We start from the raw sequence: 14,629 nt of genomic DNA, 5'->3' as shown, positions 1-14,629 counted from the left end.
TAAAGCAGAAACACCTTGATGAGACTTAAATTCATTCCTCCATCAAGGGATAAGAAATCAATCTGGACTCAGTGTCTTATCGCCAGTCTTCTGACTCATGCTGTTTGATAATGGTCTGTGAAGACTCCTGGAGGCCCCTCTCTATGCTTGTGCCTCCTGCCCTCCTGAAGGGCAGCCATTCACTGTTGCCAGGTGGGGAGGAGCTTTTCCCATGGGGATCAGTGCAAAACTACCTCCCTCTGTCTCCAAACAGCCACTGGGGGAGGAGTTGAATGCCAGAGGTTGTGGAGGGGTGTTGAAGAAGGAAGTTTTGAGTGGATCTTGAGGGGCGGAAGGACATTATTAAGATGTAGCGCAATACATCATTCTCTCTTTATCCGCAAAGGAAAACAGGGTCACACACTGTGCCCTTGGCTTGGAAAGATAAGTTAGCAGATTAGCAGTCTGTTGTTGAGCTAGTTGTGGGGTTTTTTTTTCTTCTTCCGTGCTCGTGAATGAACATATTAATCAGCCAATTAGGAAGTAAGGTTTTCCACCCTGTTACATGCTTTAATTTGAGAGGTAAAAGTTGTCTTTATGGCCAGTGGGAATCTCCACAAAATAATGACTTTTTACAAGCACAGTAAAAGCAAACAGATGGAAAGACAGCAAGAATGTGCTCCAAACTATGAGTTTTGTTTTTTTCAAGGAAGGTCACTAAAAACATTTTGTTTGATAAAAAGATATCACAAGACAGGAAATCAAACCATATTTCATCATTTTATTGTCAATAATCATGCTGTTGCCTGTGAGGTTGAGGTATTCTGGGGAGGAACATCACAAGGTGGCTTTAGGTGTGATTCATTGGCCTGCTTGGTTCAAATTCATCACTGTTTGGTAAGTGAGTCACTATGAATCAAGCAGGAGCGGCCGTGTTCCAGGTTACTAACAGCAGGCAGGGGCTTGCTTTTTTTCAGTGGGATATCCTGTCTACGGTGCTGTCCGTCTGACTCTTTCTGTTTGTTTTTGGTGCTTAGAAAAATGCTCAAAAGTGATGCAAATGACAGACTTGCCATAGGCAGCAAATACTTTGAGGAGCCTAGGTGCTTCAGAGCGGCGTCTGTTAGCCGCTATCAGTTTTCCAGTGGTAAGAGAGTCCTGTCTGGTGCAGCGTTTCAGCAGCTTTAGGGTGAGGATTTGCATGCTGAACATAGATATAGGCTGTGTTGTTCCTGTTTCTTTTCCCCCTAATTTGGTTAGAAAGCAAAAGGCTGTAAGCCAGACAACATAGCACAGCGGAAACTTCAGCACAAAGTCTAGGTTATTGATTTACAGCCAAATATTGAATTAAGTCTTACTTGGGGTCCTAGTGAGTTTGGCAAAAAATAGTCATCAAGGTGTGTCTCACTTGGAGACAGCGCCTATTTTACTGTGTAGTGCCCACTCATCGTTCATCATATCAAGTGTGTGGTTACAGGAGTTACAGCGATAAGAGACAAACTTAAAGGAACAGATTTGGACATCGACACCTTCACCTTTCAGGCTTTTTGTTTTGGTGGATGAATCTCATCACTGCTGTCTCTTAAGGTATGCAAAGAATGAAGATAAGAACACGTATCAGCTACAACAGTCAGTGCATTTGTTGTGTTGCTTTATTTTAAACATATAATTAATACAACTTGACAGGGATGACGGGGAGTCTGTTGTTTTTTGTGTTGAAACCAGCATTATAATCTTTCGACTGACGTTATTATTACCCTCGTTTGTGTCTACTTTGTTTCGTAATACCTGAAGGCAAATAGACTCTATCTTACACAATGCATTACAAAGTTCTTTCCATCCTAGCGTGAGTACAAAACACATTAAAACCAGACAGGTACATCGTTAAGGCAGTTTTAGATGTTGGAAAACATAAAGCTAGACTATGTCCTCTGTAAGAATTTGCATGGTTATCTGCATAAGTGCTAGTTTGCATGAGCTGATGAGAAAATGCCAGTCACATCATCACAGGATTTTACAAGCAACAACTAACGTCATAGCTACATGCTGTGACTTATCGTGTCCTCAGAGGAGGTGGTAATATTTAGCTGGAAGTAATTGTTGCTTTGATACGCCAGATCATGTCAGTCTGTGCTATGTTTGGCATGTTAGTGACGACTCCTTAGGTGTGTCTAAGATAGTTTTTACGTAAGCTGGAAGATTTACTATATAAAGGAACGCTTTGTGTCCCACAGACAACAACCACAGACAGATAAAGATCATTTCTGTCATTCCTGTGACTGTTGCCTTTTTAGAAAAGTTAATAACCAGGTGTTGGGGGTATTCATTTCAGTGTTCCTCTTCACCTCCGGAAGCACCTTATTAGGTACTGCATGTCATTCATATAGCTGTGATGTCAGCGGCAGAGTAGTTCACGAAATGTCTGATTAGTCATCGAGCCCCTCGGTGAGTGAATGCCCCGACTGCTTTCAGCCATGAAACAGGCATGATGAAACCCGTATACACCTGCCATACTCATCACACTCACTCATTTCTTATCAATCGGACAGTTCCTGACAAAGATCTTGTTTTTATCATGGTTCAGAATCACCTTACGTTTACTTTAACTTTACAGGATAACTCTGTAGCTGGTTGTATTAGTGTGCGGTGGAAGTGGAACTGCATTAAAGCAAACTACTGTCCAGGGGCTTTGGGTTTAGGGAAGCAACAAAAGAAAGAGGAAGGTCATGCCTGTAGCATTAACACACCTTTGTCTGTAAATGTTAACCTCGGCTTAACAGCCAGGAAACTGGAATTCAAAGAATTACAATGAGGGATTTGGAGGTTTTTTTGGGGGGGAATTTCAAGCATTTTTTCATTTGGTAGCAACATTAGTAATCTGGTCACACACCAGCAACTGCTCAAATGTAAACCATTAAGGATGACAGACTACATACACTTAATGAAACAGCGTTGCTAGTGTATTTGTTGAGTCTGAGTGGACTTTGAAAAACTGCTGGGAAGCACTGAGGTTAGAGGGCTATCTGAAATGTAGTCCAAATACTATACTATCTCTCCAGCCTTGACTCGGTTAATGGTTACATCTGTGGGTTAACAACTGTATTGATGCGGTGCTGAAACAAAGGAGAGCGCTGTGTTGTGTTGAGGTTGTTATACTGTGTGAAGATGTGGTGTGAATGAATTAACTGTGGCTTGGCTTAAATGGAAATTTTGCCTTTGATCGTATATTTAACTGTGCAAAAGTGTATGATTTGACAGGTCGGTTTAACAAGCTGTTTAGAAGGGAGATGAAGGAGAATGATTTGTTGTAAATAAATACAAAAATGGTAACAATTTTGAACGATGTATAACACCAGTCAAAGGTTTGAATACACAAACTTTTAACTGATACTGTAGACGTGAAGGCATCATTCCCTCATGTATGACCTGTATGAACATTTTGTGGCAGTCTTCTCATAATAAATATTGTAAATTTAAGTCAAAATGTGTAGCACAGACCTTCACACTAGACCTTCACACTCTTACCTGCATGTATTAAATCTCTCATATACATATAATCAATCATATACTGCATTTAGCTGCTGTCAGTATGTGAATTTATGTGTATTATTTTCCAAAGATCTCCTATATCAGGAGTTTCAAACAGCACTTTTCAAACACACAAGACTATTTGAAAGAGTGTGTCTGCTGATGTTATACATGATCGCTTTAGCCGGTTGGTAGTTTAGCAGAAAACAGATGGTTTAAACTAGTCTACATTGCACACTGTGTCTGTTACGGTGGTTTCTTTTTATAGACCTTTCCCTGTGGTTATTGCCAAGACATCATTGACATTTGTGCTTTTTAAAGTTTGAATTCCAAGAACTATTTTTTCCTTCCAATAAAGTTAATGGCAACAAATTTGCTGTCAGAAAGCTGTGCATATCTTTTTGATCCATTTCTGTCGCTGAAAAGAAAAATGATGTTTGCATGTATGTTGATTCTCTCCCAACAATTACTATCCACCATGGCAACAGCTATCAAAGTATGAGATGGAGGATAGAAATACAATCTATAGATAGAGGTCACATTAAATATGACAGTAGGAAAGACTGTGCATGAAACAAAAGTTCATTCAGTTTTTCTCAAGCAAAATCTTGTTATAGTTAAAAAAAAAAAAATTAAAGATAACTGTGATACCAGGCAGTTTGCAGCTCTCCACATCTGACAACAGGGTGGCACAGTAATGGGTACGGCCTTGCCACTGTGGCTACAGATCCCTCAGAGATTAGTGATAAATGTTTGCAGATGCTGAAGAGACTCTGTGGCACCAAGTAAGACCAGACACTCTACTTTTACACAGTCTGTATGATAATGGTTGCTTACTATTTACTATATTAAGAGGACTGAAGTATGACTGATGCGCATCGGACTGTCTGTAAATGACTCATAGGAGGATGTAGACTACAATGCAGATCGTGAGTCATCTTTTGTCCAGAGTGACAGGCAGAATGGAAACACTTTGGACTGGATTGCATCGGGAGCTGGGCTTATCGCAGACCTGCACGTTGACCAGGTCATTTGCATTCCTCTGCACGGTCTGTTTCAACAAAGTCACCAATGAGTGGTCCATCATGGCTGTTTTTCCCCTGAAACATGTGGTGTGTGGTATCAGACCCAGATAATGGCTGCCTACAGACTCCATATCTGAAGTGACCAATCAAAGCTGAGCTACTGGGGTCAAGTGTGTGCTCAGGTCTTACAAGATAAGTTGTGAAATGTTATTCGTACTACTATTCCTCCTGTCCTGTTCCAGCACATCTGCATTCAGTTGCAGGCAGGAATAAGCTATACTAACTATAAAAGTGACAGTGTGCAAGGGCTTTTTGGCTGTCCTTAGTCCTCATTGTGCCATTTGCCCCCTTTTCCTTTGACTTTGCATGGACTGCAGTATTCACAGCAGCTTTATTATAAAGGGAAGAGAAGGAAGGAGGAAGGGAGTTTCATGCAGGACGCAGGACACAGTATAAACACAGAAGTGGCACAGTAGGCAGATGCCTCATTTTAATTCATTGTGGTGTAGTGAGTGTAATAGCCCACCACTACACTCCCTCTACACCATCAACCCTGTGATTTGTCACGGAGCGTAAACAGAGTTTTCTCTAGTGGTCAGCTTCTGCTTGCCAGCTCATCCGTTTCTCCCAGTGAGGTTTTAGCATGGGAACTGTGTTGTTGGGACAGCGCAGTGTGGATTGTGGAGCGAGCAGTGCAGCGTGAACAAGGCTCTCATGAGCTCAGTACTGACTCATGGAAAGTTTGAGGATGCCAGAAGGTAGGTGTGTGTGTGTGTGTGTGTGTGTGTGTGAGTGTATGAGTGCGAGAGAGTCTGAATAAACTGGAAGGCAGTTTGATTCTTCATGTGAAGCCCATCATCCAGTTGCCTGTCACCCTTTTTTTCAGGGTCTCATAAATCAAAGACTTCAGGCACATCTCAGGCTCACACATGAAATATTTTGCTTGTTTAGCATAATTTATTCCAAGGAGAGCCATAAAAGGTTGTATGTTCTCTATAAAACTGTATATGGGAGGTAAGTCAAGAGAATATGCTGGTTAGTAGTGAATCTGTCAACCTCGAGCAGACTGCTGAAATACCTTTTCTGTGCAGCATCAGGTTTGTGTTATCAGCTGTGGGCAGCTGACCAATGATGCATATCTAATGATGAACATTATTTAAGCTTAAGCTTGTCAACACTGGAGTAGGGGAGTTTATTTCAGGCTCATGACATAAATTACATCTGTGGGCTCTCAACACCAAATTATGCTCTCCATCCCCACTTGGCAATATCACTTACCTAAGTCATTTCACTCAATGTTTTACTTAATGATGGTTTGTGCCTCATACAATCCAATTTATTAGTCTGAAGTCAATTTAAACAACAAAGCCTTATTTCTTCAGCTTGGCAAAATGGTTTTGACCCCTTTTGCCCTCCAGATATTTCAGGAAATGGAGTTCAGTGCACAGTGGCCACTCAGTGCCCCATTCTCACACTGCCATGACTTCATATATTTAGGAAACTTTAGTGAGGAAAATTCCCCATCTGGCCAGGAAGGATGTGAAACTGAATATGGATTCTATTTCTCTTAAATTCAGACGTAGCCCAATAAAGACATATAAACAAACCTTCTGGTCACCCCCTCCCCACCTTTTTTTTTTTTTTTCTTCTTCTCATCAGTTTTCCCTCTCTCTGTTTTTCCAAGGTTAGGCCTTCAGCAGTCAGGAGAACAAGAGGAAATGGCTGGGTTTTCCATAGAATACGCAGTGTTGTAATTGGGCAGTGTCAGTAATGATTTGACTAAGGCCTTTTACTGTAAACCACTCCTTGCTGTCTGAGTAGAAATGCAGAGCCTTGAGCTGTGTTTTATTGATTACTGGATAATAGTCTATTGTTGCAAGAACGCTTTCAGAATTATATTAATCTGACATTCACAGACCACAGACTTTTTCCCTTATAGACCTGTATGTCATCAGCAAAGAAATAAAAAATATATAATTAAACTAATAAAATAGCAGTTGTTTGGAAGTGAAATTCAAACCATTTTGAAATATAATAGTGTATAATAATAATAGTGTATTTTGAAATATGATGAATTTGATGCTTAACAGACTGCCACAATAAATTTGTAGTGTCTTTTTTCCAGATGTCAAAGTCAGTTAGATGCACTGTTTTTCCTGACACCTCTCTTCTGTCTGTGTTCCTCCCACCTGCAACAGAATCTCCTCAGCTGTCCTCGCCCCTCGCCACTGAAAATGACCGCGCAAACGTTGACCTGGGACCAGACTGTTACAGCCAGCTATGTGTGGAGCCGCTGGACGGAGAGGGTGAACGTCCAGTGAGCCTAGTGTCCACCCTGTCCTCTGGCTCATCCCGTGATAGTCACAGCCTTTTTGGGAGCACCGTTGCCCTTCCTTCCTCCAGCACCCCGCCCGTCCCGAACGAGGAGGACATAGACTTGGAACTGAGCCCGGCCGTAGAGCGAGCAGGGGACCACAGTCCCCTCCTTACTGGCTCCAGAGGCCACTGGCGGGAACATCTGGAGCCCAGGGCGATCAGCAACCAGTGGAACAACAACAACGCCTCCTCAAATAAGAAGGCAAGTGGCAAAATACTCCAAATCCCAGCCTCTCCTGTCGTCACGGACACCATGGCGCCCAATCCGAAGCTGACCTATGTGGACCGTGTTGTCATGGAGATCATTGAGACAGAGCGCATGTACGTCAAGGACCTGCGCAGCATTGTGGAGGTGAGTTGATGTCAGGGTTATGCTGACTGAGTTTTCTGTTAGAGTGACTATTCTTCACTTTCAGCCAAGCATTCACTGCCAGCCAACCGTTTGATATTAGAGAGTAAATCATTAGTATTCTGTGTATTTAAAGCATATGTTTGACTTGGATTAATATGAAACTGTGACTTAATGTCTGCAGCACACTGCAGAGGTGATTTACTGAATTTGGCTAGCAAGGAGCCAAAATAGGGGAATTGGACTCAATGGCTTTTGAGACCAAATAATGTCTCCTGTGTTCCAAGCAGCTGTCTGTGGTCACAAATGATTCTGGTACTTGTAAAATATCCAATGGATTTTTATTTTATTTTACCCTTTCAGATCTCCTGCTTTCTAAACAAATAAGTCAGTTGACAAAATGCATGTCTGACATCTGGCAATTGTGCGTGTTGTTTATAGCTTTCTAGCTTATACAGATCACGGCTGTGGAGCAGTTTATGATCTGGCCATAGTGTTGTATATAAACCATTTTGTGTATTTACAGAGCAGTGAAAGTTTACAGCCTGTAGCCTAGGAAAGCAGATTGTACTCATATCTGGAGTTCAAGCACAGCATCATAAATGGAACACAGTGCAGGTCTTTCATGGCAGAAACCTCAAGCTTTGTGATCTTAGTTGGTGATAGTAGAAATCTCATCTTAGAGATGTAAAGCATGGAAAATGGGCCAGGGATGATATCACCACTCACAGACCACTTTTCTGCCTATTGTAGTATGGAAACAACTTCCAGACAAAGAAACCTCCTCAGCCCTCAATCTTCTTTGGTCTCGCATAGAAACTGGAGTACGCTGCTGTCAAACAGTCCCCACTGCACTGATGGTAATGTCTTTAACACGTGAGGTATTTCTGCGACAGACTGGCAGTAAACCAGCTTGCACCTCTCCTCACCTTGTCTCTGACTTTGCTGGCGTCTGGCAGTTGCTGTGGGAGGGAGGGAGCGCTCCCCTTGCCTCAGCTTGAATAACGGCTTGCTCCTGACAAACACTTCCAGGACTTCTAAGTATTTCAGTTGACAGACGCAGCAGCCCTGCCTGGTCTGGCCCCGGTCATACAGGCCCTGCAGCGAGCTCCAGCCCAGCCTGAGCTCTCAGGAAGCTCCCAGCCAACACAAACACCTCCAACTTTGCGCCAACTGGAGAAATAACACAGATGAAAGGATAGCAATGGGTTTTTCCATAGAATACCGTGTGGGAACTTATTATAATACAGATGTATCTGTTATCCTTTTGTGATTACAGTATGGCTTCAATAACATTGATTCCATATGACTTATTTTAATTTCACACTAAGGCTTGAATCTGACAGATACGTGTGAAACTGTTTCTTCAGCAAACTAATTCAAAGTTTCAGCTCGATATTGACACTGAGCCCACAAGCAGCTGTTGAAGCCGTGTCCATCCTGGCCTTTGGATGTATTGTCTCTCTCTCTCTCTCTCTCTCTCTCTCTCTCTCTCTCTTTCTCTCTTTCTCTCTTTCTCTCTTTCTCTCTCTCTCTCTCTCTCTCTCTCTCTCTCTCTCTCTCTCTCTCTCTCTGCGCTGTCCATCCATGGAATAAAGTTTTGAGAACAGCTGTTCGACCCAGTTGGTCTCACATGTCTAAAAACATCCCAAACACCTGGCCTGAACACACCCTGAACAATCATACTCAACATAGTTAAAGCAAGAATGTGGTCTGTACTTATGAGCTCAGAAGAGCTGATTTAACATATTACTGTGTAATTCTTAAATCTTTAAAAATGTGTCCACTTTGTCCCACAACAGTCCTGCTTATTTTTTAATATAACACAGCTTGTAGCACTATAAGCTAGGAGACATACACAGCAGTATATATCTCGCGCTATGCTAAAGGTCACGTGTGTGCATGGTGTTCACACTTGTGACAAGCTTTTCTAACGGAGACTATGAGACGCCCTGCTGACTGTAAGTCAGCATTGCTGTCACTGTGCTGGAATTCTCCATTGATGGCCAACTGCAGTTCATTCACTAGAGTGATGTGATGACTGCTCTCTTAATCTGTTGTCCTGCTAAGTGTGTATTTGCACCACTTCATTGGGGCGGCTGAGTGTGTATACAAGCTGTTTACTGATATACTCTTTATTTAGTCACTGCTTGTGTCTGAGTTTGTCTCTCGTCAACATACTCCTCTGACTGTGCTGACTTGTTTGAATGACACGTGAGTGTGTAATTGGGCATGGTGATTAACCAGATGTTGGCATATTGGGCTTCTGTGCTTTTAGGATATTTTTATCTACTTCATAATAGTACTCCTGAGACCAAAGAAAAGTCGGGTCCTGGGAGGGGAACAAACTGTGATGATGTTTATGGTCTGGGTACGACAGAACCTCTTCCAGAAACACACATTGGCCTGTAGTAATAGAACAAATCCTTAAAAGGATTCTTTGAAGATCACATCACTAACATGTGAAGTAATGGTCCTTTTTGAAAACAGAAAAAGCTTTGAGGTCTTGACTATCTATGTACATTAAATGAAAAGGATGTTAGACACTGTAGCAATCCGCTGGATTGGAAATGTCACATGAAAACAGATTGCTCATCACAGAGAATATAAGAAAGGCACAAGGGGAAAATTGTCTCTCTATTATTATACTCCCTCTGTTGGTAAGAATGTGCAAGTGCTTTACACATGTTACCAAATACTGAAATGAGCTGTGAGTGTTTTTTTAAATATAACTTAATTACTGCTGTTTTTCCAGGACTATTTGGCTCACATTATCGATATGAGTAACCTTCCCATACGACCAGAGCAAGTGTGTGCTCTGTTTGGAAACATAGAGGACATCTATGAGTTCAACAGGTAAGCCTCCCCTCCCTAAAAAACAATGTTACTCCCTTTTGTAGATACAGAGAAACAGATTTAGAGAAACAGTTTAAGCTACTGATTACACTTGAAGAGGCAGTGATTTATGGTAGCCTGGCACAGCAGAGGAGACGGGCATTGAGAAATTTTAACTCCCCCATACACTTACTTTGGGCGAGGAACACTTTCACACAATTTGAAGTGTTGAAAATAGGATATGAGGAATGCTATGAATGCATGACGTTTATTTCACTCGGTGCTCCACATTTCCTCCACTGACTCAGAACGGATGCAGTGAGCACAAAAGAGCAACACACACCACAGCAAACACACTTTTTTGCACATATGTGAGAGCCACAGAGATGGTGGTGCAGCCTAGCTTTACATTTAATCATCGTATGTCAGCAAGTGCTCATTGCTGACCACACTGCTTGCCAAAACACACATTAACATTCCTGTCTCCTCTCACAGTGAGGACCCTGCCTCTTAATGCCAATGCTATCATACAGCACTGAAAGCCATTTAGGGAAGATTTGATTCTTACTGCTTTTTAATGAAATTCTAACCAGCTGTACAAAAGCGATAGAAAGAATTCACAGATTTTGGATTCAAAGGGCATGTAGTGCCATTTTGATCAAAAGTTTACACCACAGTTGGATGGTTTTAATATAATTTTTAGAAATAAAGATGGTGATATTTTTTTAATGTCTTGTTTCAGTGTAGGCATGCATGTGTCAGCTTGTGAACAGATGCCACATATTTACTTAATTTTGCAACACAGTTGTGTCAATTTGCAGAATGCTGCAGAAGGGAAAGCAGATTTTTGTTGTGAGAGAGATTAGTCTCTCTGCAGTGTTTTAAAAGTGTTGGTCACCCTGCCAGGGATCTCATAGATCATCTACTGTACACGCTGTACAGTACAGCGTGTACAGTAGATGACCTACTAACAGTATGTTACCATACTATAATTCAAACCCTTGCAAACGATGATTAACTGATGAAGTGCCTTGCTTTTATCCAGAACTTTCTGTTCTTCATAGCACTTAACCCTCCTTCACAAACCTTTTAATATCATTAACAAAGTAATCATGCGGTATGAAACAATATTGACACTGTGCCCCATTTCTGTCATTGTACCATAAGCGTGTTGGCACAGTTGCTTATAGCTATAGTGTTTGATTGAAGTCATGGAACATGCCGTGATGAATTGTGTTTGATCCTTTTTGTTAACGATCGCTATCGTGCCAAGTACTATTTTTCCATGAATCCACCCTTCATTTGTACGGTGATGTCACACCACGTAAAAGATTAGAATACCGTATAAATACTGTATAACTCAAGATTCAGTTTCCCAAGCACAGAGCGAAGCTTGTCTTTGATGGAACTGTAAGCATGTTTAAATCCAAATCAAATGCATGTTTTTCACGCTCAGTCTTGACATGCAAGAAGGCTCCTTTTTAACATGTATGTATGCTGCCCTCTAGTGGTGATATTTCTTAACAAGTGTCAAATCTCATCCAAAGCCAAAATTGAAGTCAGTTCCATAGAAAAGCATTAGTATTGATTTCTTGATGGTAGACGGTAGTCATTATTTATTCCTTCCTTTGTGGTTATTGTTTTCCCTCGGCGACATGGCTATTGGATTAACACATCCATTAACACCCAATTTTCTCTCTTTTTTTGTCAGTGAACTACTGCAGTCCTTGGACATGTGTGAGAATGATCCTGTCGCCATCGCCCGATGCTTTGTGGATAAGGTGAGTATGGCCATCTTTCTCACAGCAATATTGGCTCCTCAAGGACATAAACACTACTAATGTGTTTGTCTTCATGTTGTTTACCCAGAGTGAATACTTTGAAATCTACACCCAGTACTGCACCAACTATCCCAAGTAAGTATTTAGGAAATATTATATTTCAGTAGACTTTTGTTGATAATACCAGAGGAAACGTGTCCCTAAATGTCATTCTCTGCTCATCCAGTTCAGTAGGAGCACTGACCGACTGCATGAGAAGTAAAACTCTGGCCAAGTTTTTTAGGGATCGTCAGGCTGCTCTGAAGCGCTCTCTCCCACTGGGCTCCTACCTGCTCAAGCCAGTCCAGAGGATCCTGAAGTATCACCTACTGCTTCAGGTACTGAATGCCCACATTGATAATTTTTGCTTCAGTGCAGCATCCAGGGCTTAATAAAGTTATGATTCTGTACGGAAAGACTGATTTTCTTTGTTTCATTATACCTAATCTCTTTTAAAGGAAATTGCAAAGCACTTTGACCCATATGAGGAGGGGTATGACGTGATTCAGGAGGCCATAGACACTATGACAGGAGTGGCCTGGTACATCAACGATATGAAGAGGAAACATGAGCACGCAGTCAGAGTTCAGGTCAGCTGGAATCACCATATAAACACAGTACATAGAAAGTGAATGTATACTTGAATGCAGTTTTCTCTCCTCACAGTCAAATATTCATCCTTTTTGCTCATTTTACCTCTGCTGTATTCTCAAACTCACTCAGTGCCACTATAACTCTTGTTCCACGTATTTGTTTCTCTTAATAAAGCAGCCCTGTGAGACCCTGTGCGTAAATATATATTTTAAAGCTCCAAATCTCAGAGCAGATATTGTCTAAAACGAATCCTCACAATTTCTCACAATTTGGCTATGTAAGCATTCTATCAAGTCTTTTAAGTCATTAACCTAGTGTCTGCTTCACCTTTCTGATTATCTTTGCAGGGATGTTTTATAAAAACTACACATAAACGTTGGCATTTATTTTCTTTCATGCTGAAGGAACCTGGCTGAGAATGTGTATGTGAGGGGGTTTATGCTTTTATGTGCATCTGCAGGAGATACAGTCTCTTCTGATCAACTGGAAGGGTCCTGACCTGACTACCTATGGAGAGCTGGTGCTGGAGGGCACATTTCATGTCTTACGGGCAAAGAACACCCGTACACTCTTCCTCTTCGAAAGGATGCTCCTCATTACCAAGAAAAGAGGAGAACACTACGTCTACAAGATCCACATCTCAGTATGTTTTTTGACATTTTTATTTTTTATTGATCAGAGATTTGAAAAAAAGAATGTAGACAAAGAGAAATGATGATCTGCGTGTAACAGAAAAATCATATTTTCTGTCTTATGAGTAAGATAGCAAATAGCTAACTCCCCTGCATCACTGCACTCATTGTGGTTTCAGTGCGCCACCCTAATGCTACTTGACAGTGCCAAGGATCCCCTGCTCTTCAGTGTCATCCACTTCAAGCATCCCAAGCAACCCCATACGGCGCAGGTAAATGTGAATTATAGTAAACTCGTAACCGTCCACCCTTTTTAACCCTGCAACACAGTTAGTTACTAAACGGTAATTTAAACAAAGACTATTCATGTATTGTTCATATTTATATTATTGTTTTCAGATAATTGAAGAAAATACAGTCATTTGATGTTTGGGTTTGTCACAATATTTCATTCAAACACTTAAGTGCCACTGCTTTTGACTGTATTGTCTCTATTCTGTATGCATGCGTGTATCTAGTGTATCTATTAGTGTAAATGGCTCTTTCTAAATGACAAGTGCTTGTTTTTCCAGGCCAAGTCAGTAGAAGAGAAGCGTCTCTGGGCCCATCACATTAAGAGGCTCATTCTTGAGAACCACAACACCATCGTACCACCGAAGGTAAACAACCTCGTCGCCTCACACAGGATTTCTCGGTCCTTAGATACTGTAGAAAATTACCTCTTGTTATTATCTCATCATTATCTCTTTTCTTTAAAGGCAAAAGAATCCATCCTGGACAATTCTAACCGTAAGTGTTACAAATAGACTAACTTTTCTTATGCTGAGACCAATTTAACTGTTGCCGTAGCAACCAAAGATGCCGCTTACAAAAGGGGAGCTGGTTAATTTCCAGAGGAAAATATGGAATGCCCTTTAATTTACCAGGCGTAGCTCATAACCTGTCCATCTATGTGGAGAAAATTGTTTTTGTAATTGCACTTCTGAGTATAATGACATATCTTCTCGTTGCCTAGATCCTGGGAAGTACCACTACAGTCCTGAGAGGCTGAAGAGAGCCGAATCCTGTCAAGCTGAAGACTTCTATCTTGCAGGACGAAATGGGAGGAGGAGATCGGGTAAAAGACCCACCCCACCCCCACACTCCATCTTGTATTTATAAACTCACAAATAAACATTTATGTCTGTATCTATGTGTGATACTAAAAAGGTTTCATGTTTAAAAAGCATTCATAATAGAAAAATATAGTTCATTGTCCCATTTTCAATTTCCCTCTTTCTAGAGCCTGCAAAACAAATCATCAGGAGCACGAAAGGTTGGTACATTGTTGTAACACTGGTTGGATTTTGGTAGACAAAAGGGCAGATTCATTAACAGTGGTTTAGTTAGATCCACATTTTGGGCACCTTCTAGTGACCCAGCAGCCCCACAGCCCCACAGCCCCCTCCCAAGGTTATTTCCTATATGTCGAATGAGAGCTTGACATGTCTC

General features: G+C 41.4%; 1 protein-coding gene across 2 annotated transcripts in view; it reads left to right on the top strand.

The window, feature by feature from the left end:
* Positions 1 to 14,629, top strand: part of LOC128375411 (pleckstrin homology domain-containing family G member 3) — a 30,724-nt gene that overhangs the window by 9,272 nt on the left and 6,823 nt on the right. For both annotated transcript variants that reach the window (XM_053335759.1, XM_053335758.1), the window contains exons 3-14: positions 6,731 to 7,260; positions 10,013 to 10,113; positions 11,804 to 11,873; positions 11,962 to 12,008; positions 12,100 to 12,250; positions 12,371 to 12,502; positions 12,967 to 13,149; positions 13,318 to 13,410; positions 13,711 to 13,797; positions 13,897 to 13,927; positions 14,154 to 14,255; positions 14,421 to 14,464. In XM_053335759.1, the coding sequence (XP_053191734.1) occupies positions 6,731 to 7,260; positions 10,013 to 10,113; positions 11,804 to 11,873; positions 11,962 to 12,008; positions 12,100 to 12,250; positions 12,371 to 12,502; positions 12,967 to 13,149; positions 13,318 to 13,410; positions 13,711 to 13,797; positions 13,897 to 13,927; positions 14,154 to 14,255; positions 14,421 to 14,464 (1,571 nt within the window). The remainder of the gene's footprint in view (positions 1 to 6,730; positions 7,261 to 10,012; positions 10,114 to 11,803; positions 11,874 to 11,961; positions 12,009 to 12,099; positions 12,251 to 12,370; positions 12,503 to 12,966; positions 13,150 to 13,317; positions 13,411 to 13,710; positions 13,798 to 13,896; positions 13,928 to 14,153; positions 14,256 to 14,420; positions 14,465 to 14,629) is intronic.

Source organism: Scomber japonicus, chromosome 16 (assembly GCF_027409825.1).
Source record: "Scomber japonicus isolate fScoJap1 chromosome 16, fScoJap1.pri, whole genome shotgun sequence".
In the NCBI taxonomy this organism is placed as follows: Eukaryota; Metazoa; Chordata; class Actinopteri; order Scombriformes; family Scombridae; genus Scomber; species Scomber japonicus.
Note: the sequence above shows the minus strand (reverse complement) of the source record. Positions and strands in the feature narration are given on the sequence as shown.